This window comes from Pinus tabuliformis, chromosome 2_1 (genome assembly GCF_031772625.1).
Source record: "Pinus tabuliformis cultivar Carrire ecotype Pingquan chromosome 2_1, CPIR1, whole genome shotgun sequence".
NCBI classification, from domain to species: domain Eukaryota; kingdom Viridiplantae; phylum Streptophyta; class Pinopsida; order Pinales; family Pinaceae; genus Pinus; species Pinus tabuliformis.
This window is the reverse complement of record NC_142299.1, coordinates 199,030,332-199,048,914: the sequence shown is the minus strand read 5'-3', so window position 1 is coordinate 199,048,914 and position 18,583 is coordinate 199,030,332. Positions and strand designations below refer to the sequence as shown.

The window sequence follows — 18,583 nt, the reverse complement described above, 5'->3', positions numbered from 1 at the left end:
TCTCCTCTTGATTTTCTCCTCTAAGCACTTCGAATTAGCTTCAAACCCTCTCCAGCTTAGTCTCCCAGCTCTCCTCTGCCCTCCACGCGCGACTGTCCAAATGAATTCATAAAAAAAAACCAAAAAAACTATATAAAACCTCGCTGCCGCGAAGCCCCGCGATTTTTATTGCGATAAATTCGAATTTATCGCGATAATTTCATAAAAATCGTGCAAAAAAAATTACCCGCGATAATTTCGTATAAAAATCGCAATATTTTCGGCTTATCGAAAAAATTGTGATAAAACGATAAAATCACGATTTTATCGCGATAAAACGATAAAATCGCGATTTTATCGCGATTTTCACAACACTGATTTTTTCAACCTGCACACGTGAGATTCCCAATCATGAATCTCAGATCCTTCGGGTTGTTCCACATAGACTTCCTCTTTGATCGAACCATGCAAGAACGGGGTCTTGAAATCCATCTGATGTAGGTTCCATCCTTGCGAAGCAGCAAGGGCTATGATTGAACAGATGATGGTATATCGGGCAACAGGTGCAAATATCTCGTCATAGTCTATTCCTTCCTTTTGAGAGAAGCCACGAGCGACAAAACGAGCCTTATACTTTTCAACACTTCCATCAACTACATGCTTTATCTTTTAAAGCCATTTTGAGGTGATAACTGCTTTGTCCTGGGGTTTGGGGACCACATCCCAGACATCGTTTTTCATGATGGACTCATATTCCTCAGTCATAGAATCCTTCCATACTTGGTGCTTGATAGATTCCGCAAATGATGAAGGCTCATTTTGGATGATCGTGCTCATGATGGTCAAGTATCCCTGAGACCTGACCGACTTCTTACTTTCCCGGAAAGTCCCTTTGGGTGCAATGTGTCCTTCAGAATCATCAAGTGTCCCCCTAAGCCATGAAGGCCTTTTCCTAGAAGAGGAAGGCTCTTGCAGAGGGGGATCAATAGGATCCAAAGGTTCTTCCACATCGGACATCATCTCATCTTCCTTTTCCTTTGGTTCCCGGGGGTCAGCTTCTTTAGATCCCCTTTGAGTAGGAAGATTGTCAACTTTGCTAAGAGCCACATCTTCGTCAAAGGTGACATCATGGGTAATCTCATTTTCTCTTTGACCAGGCACATAGATTCTGTAGCCCTTAGTATTTTCGCTATAGCCCACGAAGATTCCTTTCTTTCCAAATGCACCCAATTTATTCCTTTTCTCCTTCGGAACATGAAAATATACAGGACTTCCAAAAATTCTAAAATGAGATACGTCAGGTTTCTTACTAGTGAACATCTCTTCGGGAGTCTTGGAACCCAATGCTTGATGAGGGCATCAGTTTTGCACATATACGGTGGTATTCGCAGCTTTGGCCCATAGAAACTTCGGAAGTCTTTGATCATGGAGCATAGCATGGACAACTTCCACAATCGTCCGATTCTTCCTTTCCACCACACCATTCTGCTCAGGATTATATGGTGTTGTAGTCTCCCTCTTAATGCCAGCCTCTTTGAAAAAGTCATGGAATTCATTGGATTTATACTCAATCCCATTATCATTCCTTAAGATCTTGATCTTATTTTCGGTTTGATTCTCGATCAAGGCTTTGAAGTGACGAAACCAAGTGAACACTTCATCCTTCTTTTTCAAGAAGTATATCGAAATATTGCGAGAATAATCATCTGTAAAAGTGAGGTAATATAAATATCCTCCCAAGGAGTTCATAGGCATCATACCAGATATGTCTGAGTGAACCAACTGCAATATATCGGAGGTCTTGCTTTGGATTGAGGGGAATGGTCCCCTTTTTAGGTTCCCTTCAGAACATTTAGGACATACACCTTCTTTCTCTGCTCGAAACTTGGGCATCCCTGTCACCATTTGTCTTGCATTGGGTAGAGATTTATAATGAAGGTGAGCAAACCTTCGATTCCATAGTTCAGACTGAAGTGATGTGTCACAAGACATGACACCCAGTGGACTTCCTCCGACCTAATATAATGAATCAACTCGAAACCCAAGAGTGAAAGCTTCTTTAAAATTCTTTTTCCATACGCGTACCTTGCCATCGATGAAGGTCACCTTGTAGCCTTTGTCTTCCATTGCCTAAACGGACACCAGGTTCTTTTTGAGATCAGGTACATATATGACTTCTTGCAAATGAATTGTATTACCCTGATTCAATTGAAGAGTGACATTCCCTAGACCTTTCACGAGATATTTTGCGTTGTCCCCAAGGACAATTTCCAGGTTGGTCTCCTTCTCTATCAGATTAGAGAGAGCTTCTTTGTAACTAGTGAAGTGCCTTGAGGCACCACTATCAATAAGCCAATTTCCTAGCAAGTCCGGGGGAGCAGTAGTAGAGAGGGCCACTGGTAGACAATATTCATCTTGGTTATTGTTAACAACGTTAGATTCATACTTGGAGTTTCTTGCCTTCTTGAAGGGTTGTCCTCTTCCTTGATTTTCGGCATTTCTTTTACCTTTTCCATTTGACCTGTCATTCCTTTGATTGCCTTGAGAGTGATTTTGATCATCGTCATGGTGTGAGTCCCTTTTATCTAGGCACTCCCTCGCATAGTGGCCCATTTTGTTGCAATGGTAACATCGTCCCTTTCTTCCACCTTTCGGTCCAACCTTTCTTTTGGATTTAGCCCTAGAATGGTTTCTTCTTTTAGCATGATAAGAAAAGGCAGAGGGATTGCCTTTAAGTGAGGGCATTTCTTGCTTTTCCTTCCTTGTTTCTTCTTGAATACATCTAGCCATCAATTCCTCAAATCCTGGGATGACATTATTGTTGAGAAGAGTAGTCCTGAATATATACCATTCAGGTGGCAGTCCTCCAAGAGTTGTGATAGTCATTTCCCTGTCAGGAACTACTTCCCCGATAGATAAGAGATCATTCTTGATCTTGGTGATCCTTAAGAAATATGCTTGCATACTCTCATCTTTGCCCTTCTTAATTTCATTCAGCTTATTTCTAAGGAACAAAACTTGATTTGCATCATTAAGTTTAAATAAACTCACCACTCTATCATAGATTTCCTTGGTGGTGGTTAGCTTGGAAATATAGGCCACCAGGCGCTTGTTGATAGAGTCGCGGATGATCTTCTTTGCTTTGACTTCTCCCTTGGTCCACTTGCTTCTGGCAACAACAGATGCATTTGATGGAGGCGCAACAATATTGCCTCTCACATGGTCCAACACTTCCTGATCTTCTAAAGTCAGATCGAGAGACATCTTCCATCTGTGATAGTCAGACTTCTCACGGAGCTTGTCTTCGGCGGGGAAGAGTGTTGAGGACCCCATGTAGTTTTTAGGATAGCCTTGCCAACCTTCGGTGATTGCTCTTGCTCTTGCTCTTGCTTGGGATTTGTCTTCACCTTAGCTTTGATACCATGTTAAGTTATGGTATGTTCTATGCTTAGAGCAGTTTACTTCTTTTCTTCTTATTAACCATTGATTTAGCAATCACATATGCATTAAGTAAAGCGATATAGAACATTAAATGATCGACAGAAAACAAGCCAAGACAAGAGACAGAAGATGTGGTGGCTAGCCAGGGACAAACCCCAATGCGGGGAAACCATTTGATCAAATCTTCTTTTATCTTTAATAATTCAACAGAGATAAATAGTACAAAATCAGAATTCTGTAATATTATATCAGCAGCAGTAAACCTAAATCAACGATAGAAAACTTAGTCAAACGGGATGAAATTGACCTCCAATATGCTTGGTCAATTTCCTAGTCAACTAGTCTTCGAACAGCCTGAAGAATTAACCCTAAATACACAGTCAAACTGCAGTTGACTGAAGTCAACCTGCTGCCCCAAACTAGCGCAGTCAACGCTGGTCAAACATGTGGTTGGATTGCCTTGATTTTCGTGCCAAAAACTGCGGCTTGCCTAGGAGAGGCAGCCACACCAAAACCACACTTTTTTGAGGTCAAAACTTGGTCAACGCTGGTCAAAGAGACCTTCAGCAGCCCTGGTCAAACTCGGTCAATGTAGTAAACTATTTATGCGTCCTTTTTTCCTGCGTCCTCCTTCAGCCTGCGTCCTCTTACTTCCCACGTGAGAGAAATCTTCTTCCTTAGGTGTACCCAATATGCAAGGAGAGAGAGAAGAATGTGAGAGATGAGATGAGTTGAAAATGAATCAACCTCACTTGTATTTATATGATTAGCTGGGCATGCGTGCCACACATTTAGCTGTTGGCCAACCTTGACAATTTGTCAAGTAAATACAAATAAATTCGTATCTCCATAAATACTTGTCGAAACCAGATGATCTTTAGATCAATCCTACACCTCTCGACAAGAGAAATGTAGGAAAAATATCAGCTGCCATAAATGAGATGACCCACATGGAGTTTGGCCTTAGTTACCAATTTTAACAAGATTTGGTGAAATGCCTCAAGGAGAAAAGCTTAAAATTAGATGTTCTTGTTGTTTGTTCAGTACAGGTTGATGATGTTTCTGAGATTACAACAACATTATTCTACCACTATCAAGGAACAACAAGTTGAGTTGTCTATCAGACGACTTGAAGCCTTGTTAGAACACGTTGGACCTGAAAGGAAGATATTGGAGAGGGATAATCCAGCTATCCCTAGTACTCTTAAAGAAAATATTATTGATCCAACCCAGAGTAGTAGGACCTTGGGTTTATTTCCATGTGTGATTACTTTACAAGGAAGAAACATGAAATTTGCCCAAAGTTCAAACAAGGATCAAATTATGAAGGAGACTCTTTTCAACTCTTGTAAAATGGCAGTTACGAATTGGGGGATATGTATCATCATCGAGATAGAAACAAAAATACCTCCACTCAGTTACCCAACAACATAGTTTTAGTTTTTGATCGAGGTAAGAGGAGAATACACTAGAAATGGTGTAGTTCCTTCGGGAATTTCCTAATTGAGAAAATGGGCCATTGGCATACTTTCAATGAAGAAGTTGCAGAACCATTTCCTCCACTCTTTGTTAAGGAAATTTGTAGGCCATAGGGTATTAAGACTTTAAATCTGGAAACATCGTTAAAGGAAGGTGTGCCTAGTACCTTTTGGCCCTTCTTAAATGAATATGATTATCAGTCAATCAGCAGTCCATCTCCTTTTGAGGCTTTGTAAATTTTGAAACGAACACCTCGAAAAACCCTGAAGGAATTAGGTGTGACGAATTCAGTAATACAGCCTGGTACATTTATTTTAGATGCCTTCCTAAATGTGCACTAATTTCTGTTATGACATTTACGCTGAAGAAGATTATTGGCGCTATTGGAAAGTTCAAAGAATCAAATTCGAACGGAGATAAATTCTTGTTACATAATCTATATCAATATGTATCAGTGTTTGTGGGTATGTTGCATTCAATCTCTTCAGGGTCTACCCCAATCGATGGAGTCGTTCAAGAAGAAATTACAATCTATACCCTTAGAGAGTTAGTTGCACATTTGCATAGGATGAAGCCAGATGATGATCTTTCTTACTATAGAGTTATTTCTCCCTACAAAATCTGCAAGGCTCTATTTATAGAAAACCTTTTGAGGCATTAGGCTAGCCACCCTTTGAGAAGTACTCAAGAAATTAATGTTATAAAAGAACTGTTGGCTTGTCCAGAAATTGATGTTAACAGATTTTGGGGCTCATCAAATAATCATATGGTACCCTTGATTGGGAACAGGAAATTTGATCAAATTTACAATGTTACCAAAAGGCTACAAGATGAGATTGAAGGACATCCAAAATTGCGATTGTTGTGGGAAGCTTCAAGGGTGCAAAATATAAGTAAGGCTAATACAATACTCAATCGACTGGAACTTATAATGAAAAGGCATTTCTCTTTCAATATGGAATCTCAGAATGTTGTACTTTCCTTCCCATTGTATAGTGAGGTTGTTGAATTTTCTTATTATAGAGATACCATGGTCCATACAGTTGTGCGTGCTTTGACACTTGCTATATATAGAGTTCATGAAAGTGTCAACAAGTTTATCACAAGCCACACAATGTTATCATACTCAGATTTGGTGAAATGCCTCAAGGGGAAAAGCTTAAAATTATATGTTCTTGTTATTCGTGCAGTACAGGTTGATGATGTTTCTGAAATTGCAACAACATTATTTTCTATAGTTGAAGAAATCAGAGATGACCTTTATTACTAGAATGACATAATTTGTGCCAGTATTTCTAATTTGAGCAGACCGATGACACATCATTTTCTTCATTTATTGGTTTTGAAAGATTTGCTACCATCCCTTAATTTATCTCTTCCCAAGTTGAGCACTCTTACATCGTTGTATATACCGTCTCGTCTTTTACAAGTGGTCAATAACAAAGAGTTGGTGAATAATATTTCCACTATTTTTTAGTGTCCACAAACATTGGCCACTACAACCTTCAACCTTGAGTGCAATGGTCATTTATTTGTTGGAGACTTGCTAAATGAGAGCACAAGGGTAGCTGCAGGATCTGGAATTTCTATGGTCAGCACTAGTATTCGAATTGAAGAGCAACAAAGTCAGGGAAATGTTCTTGGAACTTTGGAAACACAATTTATGAATATTACACTTCTGGATACAAATAGAAAGACAAGTTCAAGTGGATTGCTATCCTTTGTTTTTTGTGGGAACAACAAATTGGTGTTGGCATCTCCGAGCTTGTTGGGTTTCCAATTGCAGAGTGAAGAGCTGGATAATTCATTGTTGGATGTACTGGGTATTCTTCCTCAAAGAGTGCAACATAAGCACTCACAAGGTGACCCTACTAAGGAACTAGTATCTAGCGAGAGCATGCCAATGTGCCAGATTCTTGACACACTGATAAGGCTTCTCTGCTGGAGACCTTTGTGTACAGAAACAACATATCATGCAGCCTGGTCTTTTCAAAAACTACTTCCATACAACGAAACAAAATTTAATGTTCATAATTTTAATGTTGCCTATGAGAATGCTCGTGATGATCTTATGAAAGAAGTAAATAGTTCATGTTGTGATCCTATTCCAAATGTTATTTTAGAGGAATGGAAACACTGCAAGAAAGCCTTAGAGATACCCACACATTAGGAAGATTTCAAGTTCATTCTTCTACCTGACTCTTGGCCACATATTCCAGATGGTGACAATTCTTCTTACTTTATCAAAGGAAGGAAGTTGGCAGCAGAAACAAAGCATCTGGAAGGTAAAAATTTAATTGGTGAAGGCAAGCATGTTGATTTTGCGGCCTATTCCATGAATATGGTTGTGTTAGTTTGGAGGGAATTGGGGACTCTAGCCAGAACTGCAATGTTAAAGTCTGAAATTCATTATTGATGGACACACATTGCTCTGCCTTAATGGGAATTCACTTTAAGTTTTCAACTATATATGGAATATTTTTTGCTACCTTTCAGGTAATAAGGAGAAGGAATGTGAACTAATTTTGAAGAGAACTTTGGATTATATTTTTCTCTCTGCAGTTCATCCAAATACTACAACATCTATTATTTTGCAGGTAATCCATTGTTGAGAAAAATGGTTGTAAGGTAGCCGTTGGATTTATTATATTTCTAGCCAAAATAATTTCCTGTTTGTCCATTTGACATAAAAATTTTTACTGCAATTTCGTTATACAAGTTATATCCAATGTCCATTTCTTATCTTACAGTCAAGTTATGAAATAAGCATCAACAGTCACCCAACATCCACTTGTTTTTAAACTAATCAACCAAAGTGTTATGCTCATGCTCAACATTCTTGTCATGCACAAACAAGTGTTCTGTCATATCCTTGGTTGTTCCTTTTCCAATTACATTCATCTCAAAAGGTCGGGTTTGTGCAAAGCTTGTTTTTTACTACAAGTTCATGCTGAATGTGCAAATTATATTTTCCTTTTACATTTAGAGTGGCCTCTTGCACAATAGCATGGAAATGTTGATTTGTTGAGGGACCTGTTCACCCTTTTGGAAGTTAGTTGGCCACTTTCTTTACATTATATGGTCAAAGAAATTTTACATCTCTCATGCTGAGGTATGAACGTTGAGCAACCTTCTTGCTGCTAATATCTCGTCTAGGAAACAAGTTAAGAGCTAACTCTAAATTGTGCATAACAAGAGGTTGGTATCTTACCTCAGCTAAGCTAACTGCTTTATTAAGCCTGAGGCCCATCTTTTTGTCCTCTCCAAATGTTTTGATGTCTTTGATCAGTGGAGTAAGCTAACCCCTGTATCAGCTCCATTCCTATAAACTAGAAGTTATCAGTCTTTGCTTCTTCTCAAAATGTGCATTGCTCAGTCCTGAGAGATAAAAGCTATTAGCCTATTATGAACCTTTGTCATATTCCTATATATATTTTAATTTTAATTTTAACTTTTTTCAAACAAAAAGTCGTAAACTTTATTTGTAAAAAGGATGAGGCTAAAGCGTCCAAAAGATAATACAAAAAGTAACCCATAGATTGCACCAGTGTTCTTGAAACATAGTGGCTGAGTAGACATAGAACCCATATAATCTCTTTAAAAAAACAGATACAAATTTCATATCCAGATTGGTACTCGAGAACTAAAAGGAGACTATAAGTTTGCTTATTGACGCCTTCCTTGATCCGTGACTATGGGATGGATTGAAATTTTAATGTCATTAATCACCAAATCCCAAAAAATTTCAATGTAGCTTGATTTGCAAAGTGATCAGTGTGTTCATTGTTTTGTCTAAGAACATGTATCCATCGTATGGACTCAATTTTTTGCAAGGGATTTAATTTTAGCCAGGATGACATTGAACCTGTTATCTTTTGGAGAGTTCCCTTTGTGCATAAGCTTGATTATTAAACTGGAGTCTCCACTAACATTTATTTTTGATATTTTACCAGTGGCAGACCTTGAAAACAGGCATAAGCTTCTGCATGATTGTTAGTCTTGCTTCCAAGGTTCCATGCATAGCTGCATTCTAAAATTCCTCCATGGCTATTGAAAGCCCCTCCCGCACCTGCCGTCCTTGGGTCGTCTTCATATTATTTCAGCATTCATTAACATTGTCTATGCAACACGTCTATTCAAAGACTTAAACACATTACTAGAATTTCGAGTTCATTCCTTTGTGGTCACCACTATCACCTGCCATGCATTGGATTTTCAAGTTGCAATTTTGTGCCTAGAATATTGATCTGTGACCTAAGCTTAGGCTTTTTGTAAGAAATTGTTACTAGTTGTTTTGTTGTTTGCCTTTTTTGTCTTCCTAAGCATAGAGTAACACAGCTAGTGCTTTTGCTCTCAAGTACATTTATACTTCCCCACTTGCTCTTGATTCTCAAATATGCACTTTTTGATTCTATATTTTGCAGGTTGTCAATGATGATGGAGCTGTATCTTTATTTGCTACTATTTCATTATCATTTTTTATAAGTTTTTTCAGTTATGATTTGATGCAGCAAGATGAAGGTTATTCTTTTAGTTTAGTTATGGTCTGTGTTATATTTTCATCAAGGATTAATTTCTTCGTTGAGTCACAAATCAAACTAAATATTTGAAAAATAAGAATTCCTTGACAAAGTGAATTCGGTTGCTAGCACGTGTTATCAATGCAGCATGCACTGCTTTGGTGGATATTGGAATTCCTTTGAGAAACATTATTGGTATTGTTCATTATTTTCTAAACCTTAAGTTGAATTATGGCTAAAGTTGTTGTTTTGCCTCTGATTTCCACTCTCTTAAAAAAATTAAGTTGTTTTTAATTAGCTGCAATTTGTTGCGACGTGAGAGACAATGGAGAAGTTATTCTTGATCCGACAAAGGTGGAGGTGCAGGTAAGAATTGATATCTTTTATTCAAGATTATAGATCAATGGAATTTTTGGTGTTTTAACTTTTAACTACGTGCTTATCTGATTGAATGACTATGTTCCATTGAACTCGGTTTGTATCATTCTTCTGCTTTGCATTGTGTGACTGTTTGTAGTGGTAACACCTGACAAGGATCCAGAGTAATGGTGATGGTTTATAAATGGTACATGAGTTCAGTTATTGTTAGTATCTTTTGAGGAGAGAAGGATTAGATATGATACTCAAGCATATAAATTTAACATTTCAAATATTTCCATGCCCAAACATTAGAATGTAGTTTTTTTTCAATTTTTTTCAAGAGGTTGGTTGATCTTCACTTTGCTTTGATATCAGAAAGTTCTGGCACATGTAAATCTAGTTTTTCCAAGTTGTCCTCTTACCGTGCTTCCCTAGGGACCTCCCACTATTGACAATGAGCCTTTGGAACATGCAATAATCTCATCCATCACTTGTGGGGCAATGTCGGGTATTTTGAGAGATTTCTAGGCTATTATTATCCTGGATAACTAGAATTTTATTTGCTTATGGTTCATTGTTGGGTTCTATGATGAGTTTGGGGGGATCCAAAATTCATATTTACTCTACATGTTTTGCAGTTGATAATTACCTTGCTTGTTTGGAGCGTGGTCATGCTGCTTGTTCAAAAATTTCAAAGTTTGTAAGATCAACTATTGAACAGGGCCAGGTTAGTTACTATTCCTTCTCCATCACAGTAACCATTGCCTACTTGTAGAATGCCTTTTGAGGGATTAGGATTGCCACCCTTTAAGAAGTACTGGAGAAATTAATGTTATAGAAGAACTACTGGCTTGTCCAGAAATTGATGTTAAGGGATTTTGGGGCTCATCAAACAATCATCTGGCACCCTTGACGGGGAACAGGAAATTTGATCAAATGTACAATGTTATCAAAAGGCTACAAGATGAGATTGAAGGACCTCCAAAATTGCGCTTGTTTTAGGAAGGTTCAAGGGTGAAAAATATAAGTAAGGCTAATACAATACTCAATCGATTGGAACTTATAATGAAAAGGAATTTCTCTTTCAATATGGAATCTCAGGATGTTGTACTTTCCTTCCCATTGTATAGTGAGGTTGTTGAATTCACTTATTATAGAGACACCATGGTCCATACAGTTGTACGTGCTTTCCCACTTGCTATATATAGATGTGATGAAAGTGTCAACAAGTTTATCACAAGCCAAATAATGTTATCATACTCGTATTTGGTGAAATGCCTCAAGCGGAAAAGCTTAAAATTAGATGTTCTTGTTGTTCATGCAGTACAGGTTGATGATGTTTCTGAGATTACAACAACATTATTTTCTATAGTTGAAGAAATCATATATGACCTTTATTACTGCAATGACATAATTTGTGCCAGTATTTCTGATTTGAGCAGACTGATCACACATAATTTTCTTTATTTATTGGTTTTGCAAGATTTGCTACCATCCCTTAATTTATCTCTTCCCAAGATGAGCACTCTTATATCGTTGTATATAACATCTCATCTTTTACAAGTAGTCAATAACAAAGAGTTGGTAAATAGTATTGCTACTGTTTTCTTGTGCCCACAAACATTGGCCACTACAACCTTCAACCCTGAGTGCAATGATCATTTATTTGTTGGAGACTTGCTAAATGAGAGCACAAAGGTAGCTGCAGGATCTGGAATTTCTATGGTCAACACTAGTATTCAAATTGAAGAGTAGAAAAGTTAGGGCAATGTTGTTGGGCCTTTGGAAACACAATTTATGAATATTACACTTCTGGATACAAATAGAAGGACAAGTTCAAGTGGATTGCTATCCTTCATTTTTTCTGGGAACAAATTGGTGTTGGCATCTCCGAGCTTGTTGTCTATCCAATTTCAGAGTGAAGAGATGGATAATTCATTATTGGATGTACGGGGTATTCTTCCTCAAAGGGTGCAACATTAGCACTGGCAAGGTGACCCTAGTAAGGAAATAGAATCTAGTGAGAGAATGCCAATGTGCCAGATTCTTGACACACTGATAACGCTTCTCTGCTGGAGACCTTTGTGTACAGAAACAACATATCATGCAGCCTGGTCTTTTCTAAAACTACCATACAATGAAACAAAATTTAATGTTCATAATTTTAATGTCGCTTATGAGAATGCTCGTGACTATCTTATGAAAGAAGTCAATGATCCATGTTGTGATCCTATTCCAAATGTTATTTTAGACTGCAAGAAAGCCTTAGAGATACCCACACTTCAGGAAGATTTCAAGTTCATTCTTCTGCCTGATTCTTGGCCACATATTCCAGATGGTGACGATTCTTCTTACTTTATTAAAGGAAGGAAGTTTGCAGCAGAAATAAAACATTTGGAAGGTAAAAATTTAATTGGTGAATGCAAGCATGTTGATTTTGAGGCCTAGGAGGCCTATTCCATGCAATATGGTTGTGTTAGTTTGGAGGGCGTTGAGGACTCTATCCAGAATTGCAATGTTAAATTTTGCAATTCATTATTGATGGACGCACATTGCTCTGCATTAATGGGCATTCACTTTAAGTTTGCAACTATACATGGAATATTTGTTGTTATGTTTCAGGTAAGAAGGAGAAGGAATGTGAGATAATTTTGAAGAGAACTTTGGATTATATTTTTCTCTCTACAGTTCATCCAAATACTACAACATATATTATTCTGTAGATAATCCATTATCGAGAAAAATGGTTGTAAGGTAGCCGTTGGATTTATTATACTTCTAGCCAAATTGATTTCTTGTTTGTCCATTTGGCAGAAACATTTTACTGAAATTTCATTATACAAGTTATATCCAATGTCCATTGTTGATCTTACAGTCAAGTTATGAAATAAGCATCAAGAGTCACCCAACATCCACTTTTTTTTAAACTAATCAACCAAAATGTTATGCTCATGCTCAACATTCTTGTCTTGCACAAACAAGTGTTCTGTCATATCCTTGGTTGTTCCTTTTCCAATTACATTCATCTCAAAAGGTCAGGATTGTGCAAAGCTTATTTTTTACTACAACTCCATGTTGAATATGCAAATATATTTTCCTTTTACATTCAGAGTGGCCTCTGGCACAATAGCATGGAAATGTTGATTTTGTGGGATCTGTTCACCCTTTTGGAAGTTAGTTGGTCACTTTCTTTACATTATATAGTCAAAGAAAGTTTACAGCTCTCACGCTTAGGTATGAACATTGAGCAGCGTTCTTGCTGCTAATATCTAGTCTAGGCAAAAAGTTAAGAGCTAGCTCTAAATTGTGCATAGAAAGACGTTGGCATCTTACCTCAGCTAAGCTAACTTCTTTATTAAGCCTGAGGCCCATCTTTCTGTCCCCTCCAAATGTATTGATGTCTTTGATTAGTGGAGTAAGCTAACCCCTGTATCAGCTCCATTCCTGTAAAGTAGAAGTTACCAGTGTTTGCTTCTTTTCAAAATGTGCATTGCTCAGTTCTGAGAGATAGAAGCTATTAGCCTATTATGAACCTTTGTCATATTCCTATATATATATATATATATTTTCTTTCAAACAAAAAGTGGTAAATTTTATTTATAGAAAGGATGAGGCTAAAGAGGCTAAAGCGTCCAAAAGATAATACAAAAAGTCACCCATAGTTTGCGCCAGTGTTCTTGAAACAGAGTCGCTGAGTAGACATAGAACCCATATAATTCCTTTTTAAAAAACAGATACAAATTTCATATCCAGATTGGTACTCAAGCACTAAAAGGAGACTCTAAGTTTTCTTATTGACACCTTCCTCGATCCGTGACTATGGGATGGATTGAAATTCTAATGTCATTAATAACAAAATCCCAAAAATTTTCAATGTAGCTTGATTTCCAAAGTGATCAGTGTGTTCATTGTTTTGTCTAAGAACATGTATCCATTGTATGGACTCAATTTTTTGCAAGGGATTTAATTTTAACCAGGATGACATTGAACCTGTTATCTCTTGGAGAGTTCCCTTTGTGCATAAGCTTGATTATTAAACTGGAATCTCCACTAACATTTAATTTGGAGATTTTTCCAGTGGAAGACCTTGAAAACAGGCATAAGCCTCTACCTGATTGCTAGTCTTGCTTCAAAGGTTTCATGCATAACTGCATTCTATAATTCCTCCATGGCTATAGAAAACCCCTCCCACACCTGCCATCCCTCAGTCGTCTTCCTATTATTTCATCATTCATTAACATTGTCTATGCAACATGTCTATTCAAAGACTTAAACACATTACTAGAATTTTGAGTTCATTCCATTGTGGTCACTGGTCACCACTATCACCTTCCATGCATTGGATTTTCAAGTTGCAACTTTGTGCCTAGAATATTGATCTGTGACCTAAGCTTAGGCTTTTTGTAAGCAATTTTTACTAGTTGTTTTGTTGTTTGCCTTTTTTGTCTGCCTAAGCATGGAGTAATACGGCTAGTGCTTTTGCTCTAAAGTACATTTATACTTCACCACTTGCTCTTGATTCTCAAATATGCACTTTTTGATTCTATATTTTGCAGGTTGTCAATGATGATGGAGTTGTATCTTTATTCGCTACTATTTCATTATCATTTTTTACAAGTTTTTTCAATTATGATTTGATGCAACAAGATGAAGGTTATTGATTTTAGTTTAGTTATGGTGTGTGTTATATTTGCATCAGGGATTAATTTCTCCATTGAGTCACAAATCAAACTAAATTTTTGAAAAATAAGAATTCCTTAATGAAGTGAATTCAGCTGCTAGCATGTTCTATCAATGCAGCATGCGCTGCTTTGGTGGATGCTCAAATTCCTTTGAGAAACATTATTGGTATTGTTCATTATTTTCTAAATCTTAAGTTTAGTTCTGGTTAAAGCTGTTGTTTTGCCTTTGATGTCCATTCTCTTAGAAAAATTAAGTTTTTTTTAATTAGCTGCAATTTGTTGCGGTGTGAGAGACAATGGAGAAGTTATTCTTGATCCGACAAAGGGGAAGGTGCAGGTAAGAAGTTATATCTTTTATTCAAGATTATAGATCAATGGAATTTTTGGTGTTTTAACTTTTAACTACGTGCTTATCTGATTGAATGACTATGTTCCATTGAACTTGGTTTGTATCATTCTTCTTCTTTGCATTGTGTGACTGTTTGTACTGGTAACACCTGATAAGGATTCAGAGTAATGGTGATGGTTTATAAATGGTACACGAGTTCATTTATTGTTAGTATCTTTTGAGGAGAGAAGGATTAGATATGATACTCAAGCGTATAACTTTAACATTTCAAATATTTCAATGCCCAAACATTAGAATGTAGTTTTTTTTTCAATTTTTTTCAAGAGGTTGGTTGATCTTCACTTTGCTTTGATATCAGAAAGTTTTGGCACATGTAAATCTGGTTTTTCCTAGTCGTCCTCTTACTGTGCTTCCTGAGGGACCTCCCACTATTGACAATGAGCCTCTAGAACATGGAATAATCTCATCCATCACTTGTGGGGCAATGTCGTGTATTTTGAGAGATTTATAGGCTATTATTTTCCTCGATAACTAGAATGTTATTTTCTTATGGTTCATGCTGGGTTCTCTGATGAGATTGGGTGGCTCCGAAATTCATATTTACTCAACATGTTTTGCAGTTAATAATTCCGTTGATTGTTTGGAGCATGGCCGTGGTGCTTGTTCAAAAATTTCAGAGTTTGTAAGATCAACTATTGAATAGGACCAGGTTTTTTATTATTCCTTCTCCATCACAGTAACCATTGCCTTAATGAGAAGACTGTTGGAGAAAAAATGTAGTTTATATCTTGGTTCTATTTCTAGGTAGCCAACCACTTGTTGGAGAGGGTTTGACACACACGTGTGCAAAGCGCCTCCAATAGTATCATAATATAGGCTATAGATCTTTCTTGGATTCCACAATTTCACTGTTTGTATCCTTTTGTGGCTTTTGGGTTTAAATATAATTCCTGAGCTCAAAGCCATAACTATTCATTATATGCTCTTCAACTTGTTTTTCCTAACTGGTTTGTATTGCCTTTTCTAGGGGGTTATAATTTTTGTGCTGATAATTATAATATACTTTTCTAAAGAGGTGAAAGAATAGATTCACCAGGAATTTGATATGATACCACAATTTGCGTGGAATGTGCTTTACAAGGCAGCGAAAAGCGCACTTTGTGAACAAAGGCTCTCAGAATGAGATTCATTTCTCAAGACTAATAAAATGAAAATAGGAAGGGATGTATCATTTCACCTTAATCAATATTCTCCTTTCTTCCATAGGCAACTTCCCTCCTTGGTGTTGATTAACAATCATAGATCCTTTGAGAGAGGTGAGGTAAGGGTTTTTATGGCTACCTTCACCCACTCCTAGATAAGAGTCTTCCAAATTATCATCTTGGCATTGAATTCCTCTTCTTTATCATTAGCTATTTCCACTTTAGCTTTATTGTACTTCTCATCTCTGGGATCACTGCTTATTTCCAACTGAAACCTTGTTTTATAAATCAAGAGCAAGGATTTCAATTTTTGCCTTCCAAATCTTTTGTTGTTATAAATGTTTACATTGTTTGGTGTATTTATTATTTTGTTTTTGTTTTTCAATTTTGTAACACGAGTGGTATTGAATCCACTATGTGCATTGTTTAGTTTGAGGACTTAAGTGAGACAATTTCTTTTGCAGCCATTTGTAGACGCAAAGTGTGTTAACTATCAGGTTATGATTGAACTTCTAAAAGAACATGGTGCAGAATCTTTGGTAAGTTTGTTCATGCAGTGCAAAAAATTTTAAGTACATATCTATTGATGACAATTTGACCCTTGAATATGTGTTATGATTTTCAGTTAAGATCTTTCATCCTCTCTCCTTCTCTTTGTTGCTTATGATCAACATCAATTTATTCTGTTTGATGTCCGAGGAAAACTTGCCCAATTTTATTTTAAAATTATGAAAGGAGTGTTAGAGAATTATTCCTATATTGATAAATCCAACCAACATGATTTTTTTTTTGGGTTTGACCCTTGCTTAAAAAGAAATATTTGGCACTGATCAAGTGTCAAACTACAAAATAAATTATGCTCAGACACCTTTGTAAAACTAAAAAATATATCTGTTGAATATTGGATATATGTGCTTTAGCTATTGCATTATTATTTTATCTTGTTATGAAATTAAACATTGATGTCTGAGCAATTAATACTATAAACATCGAAGGTGCCTTTCGTTCCAATTTTTAAAACTCACTTGTTGCATTGTACCCAATTTATTACAATTTTTGCTAATTGTCTCATTCCAGTGGGATATTGTTTTATAACACTTATTTTCAATGAAATGAGTGCTAAAAAATATTTAGTGATTGAAAAAATGCTTTTATTTTTTCTTAAACAATAATATGAGTTTAAGTATGTTATTCATCAAATAATTACATAGATATTTGTTTCACATTTTTAGATTTGTGATAAAAAAGGCATAGTGAGAATTTTTAGATTACCATATTTATTAGATTTGCACAAAACTAATTTATTAACATCACAATGCTTTGAATATATCATCATTATCGAATGCAATTTTGTATCCTTGGTTCTTGTGTTGTTTTCTAAATCCTTGAATAATATGATGTGTAAGGGAAATCATGGTAGTTATTTGGAGGCCAAGATGCAACCAGTTAATCATTATGTTAGTAGGAGGTTTACTTCCTCTGGACCCTAAGGATCATGGCATATTGGGTTAGGTTAACTACCCACATATATGGGTAACCATAGGATATTTCTCTTCTTCTATGATGCAATTTTCCAGTGGTTTGTCATATATAATTTATTATATGTTGTCTTCTTCTTTCCTTTTGTTTTGACAAGTTATTTACAACTTGAGCTTTTTGGCATGTAACTTAGTTAGCGTGATTGTGCCTAAGATTTTCCTAAATGTTGATTAATAAGTCCTAAGGTGTTATTTTCTATGATGACATTTTATTTTCTTTGTTTATATAGGTCCTTTCACCACATAGTGGCCACTATCACCCAATTGAAGAAAATTTGTTCGAGTTTCTTGCTTTTATGGGGAGAAATGACATTGACATTGTTGATGTTGAGGTATATGTCGTATAATTTTTTTAGTCTACTTTATTTTATATTTCAGTGTTCATTGTCTTTCATGTCTTATACTCTGTATTGTATCTTCTCTCATTTTCAGAAGAGGAACTCAGTGTTGATGGTAAGAAGCAAGAATTGAAGAAAGAGGAGAACAATAGCACTGGAGTCACAAAAGCAGAAAGAGAGAGAGATAAGAGAGCTAGTCTAACGATACCCTTAAAGTTAATATCCTACATGAGACACACATATACATATTGATGGTCAATTCTTTAGATAATTGCCTTGGAAAGACAATGATAATGTTTCGAAGTGATGAGACAATATTTCATGTGTAAATTGTAGTTTGACCAATATTAAGTTGGAAGCTCATATTGTAATACTTGACATTTTATATAATATAATTTATATGGTGGAAATTAATTAGAGTTGCACTTAATATCATTTAGTATTGTAATTAACATAATTTTTTTTGGTTTAATTTAATCGCAAAACCATACTAATTAATTTATGCTGATTAATAATGAAGACAAAAAAACAATCTAAAACTACTAAATTAGTAATTTATATTGGTTAGTAATGAACATAAATAAAATGAATATGACTAAATTAGCTGTTTATAATAATTTTTTTTTTTTACAAAGTCGGTTGTTGTATAAATATCTGAAAAGAAAAAGGAGGGAGCTTGGACCCCTGAGGTACAT

General features: G+C 36.1%; 1 protein-coding gene across 11 annotated transcripts in view; it reads left to right on the top strand.

Moving 5' to 3' along the window:
- LOC149199412 (IQ domain-containing protein IQM2-like) overlaps window positions 1-18,117 on the top strand; it is a 30,536-nt gene extending 12,419 nt beyond the window's left edge. The window contains exons 2-10 of one of the 11 annotated variants that reach the window (XR_016253775.1): window positions 9,324-9,344; window positions 9,549-9,614; window positions 9,718-9,785; window positions 10,418-10,806; window positions 14,336-14,356; window positions 14,555-14,627; window positions 14,731-16,551; window positions 17,781-17,882; window positions 17,986-18,117. Coding sequence is in view for 5 of the 11 variants with exons in the window: in XM_089402422.1 (XP_089258548.1) it covers window positions 16,513-16,551; window positions 17,781-17,882; window positions 17,983-18,021 (180 nt within the window). In the remaining 6 variants the exon portion in view is untranslated. Of the gene's footprint in view, window positions 1-9,323; window positions 9,345-9,548; window positions 9,615-9,717; window positions 9,786-10,417; window positions 10,807-14,335; window positions 16,552-17,780; window positions 17,883-17,982 lie in introns of those variants that run through there. The other 10 variants (XR_016253771.1, XR_016253773.1, XR_016253770.1 and 7 more) reach the window with 10 other exon arrangements.
- Window positions 18,118-18,583: the final 466 nt, after the last annotated feature.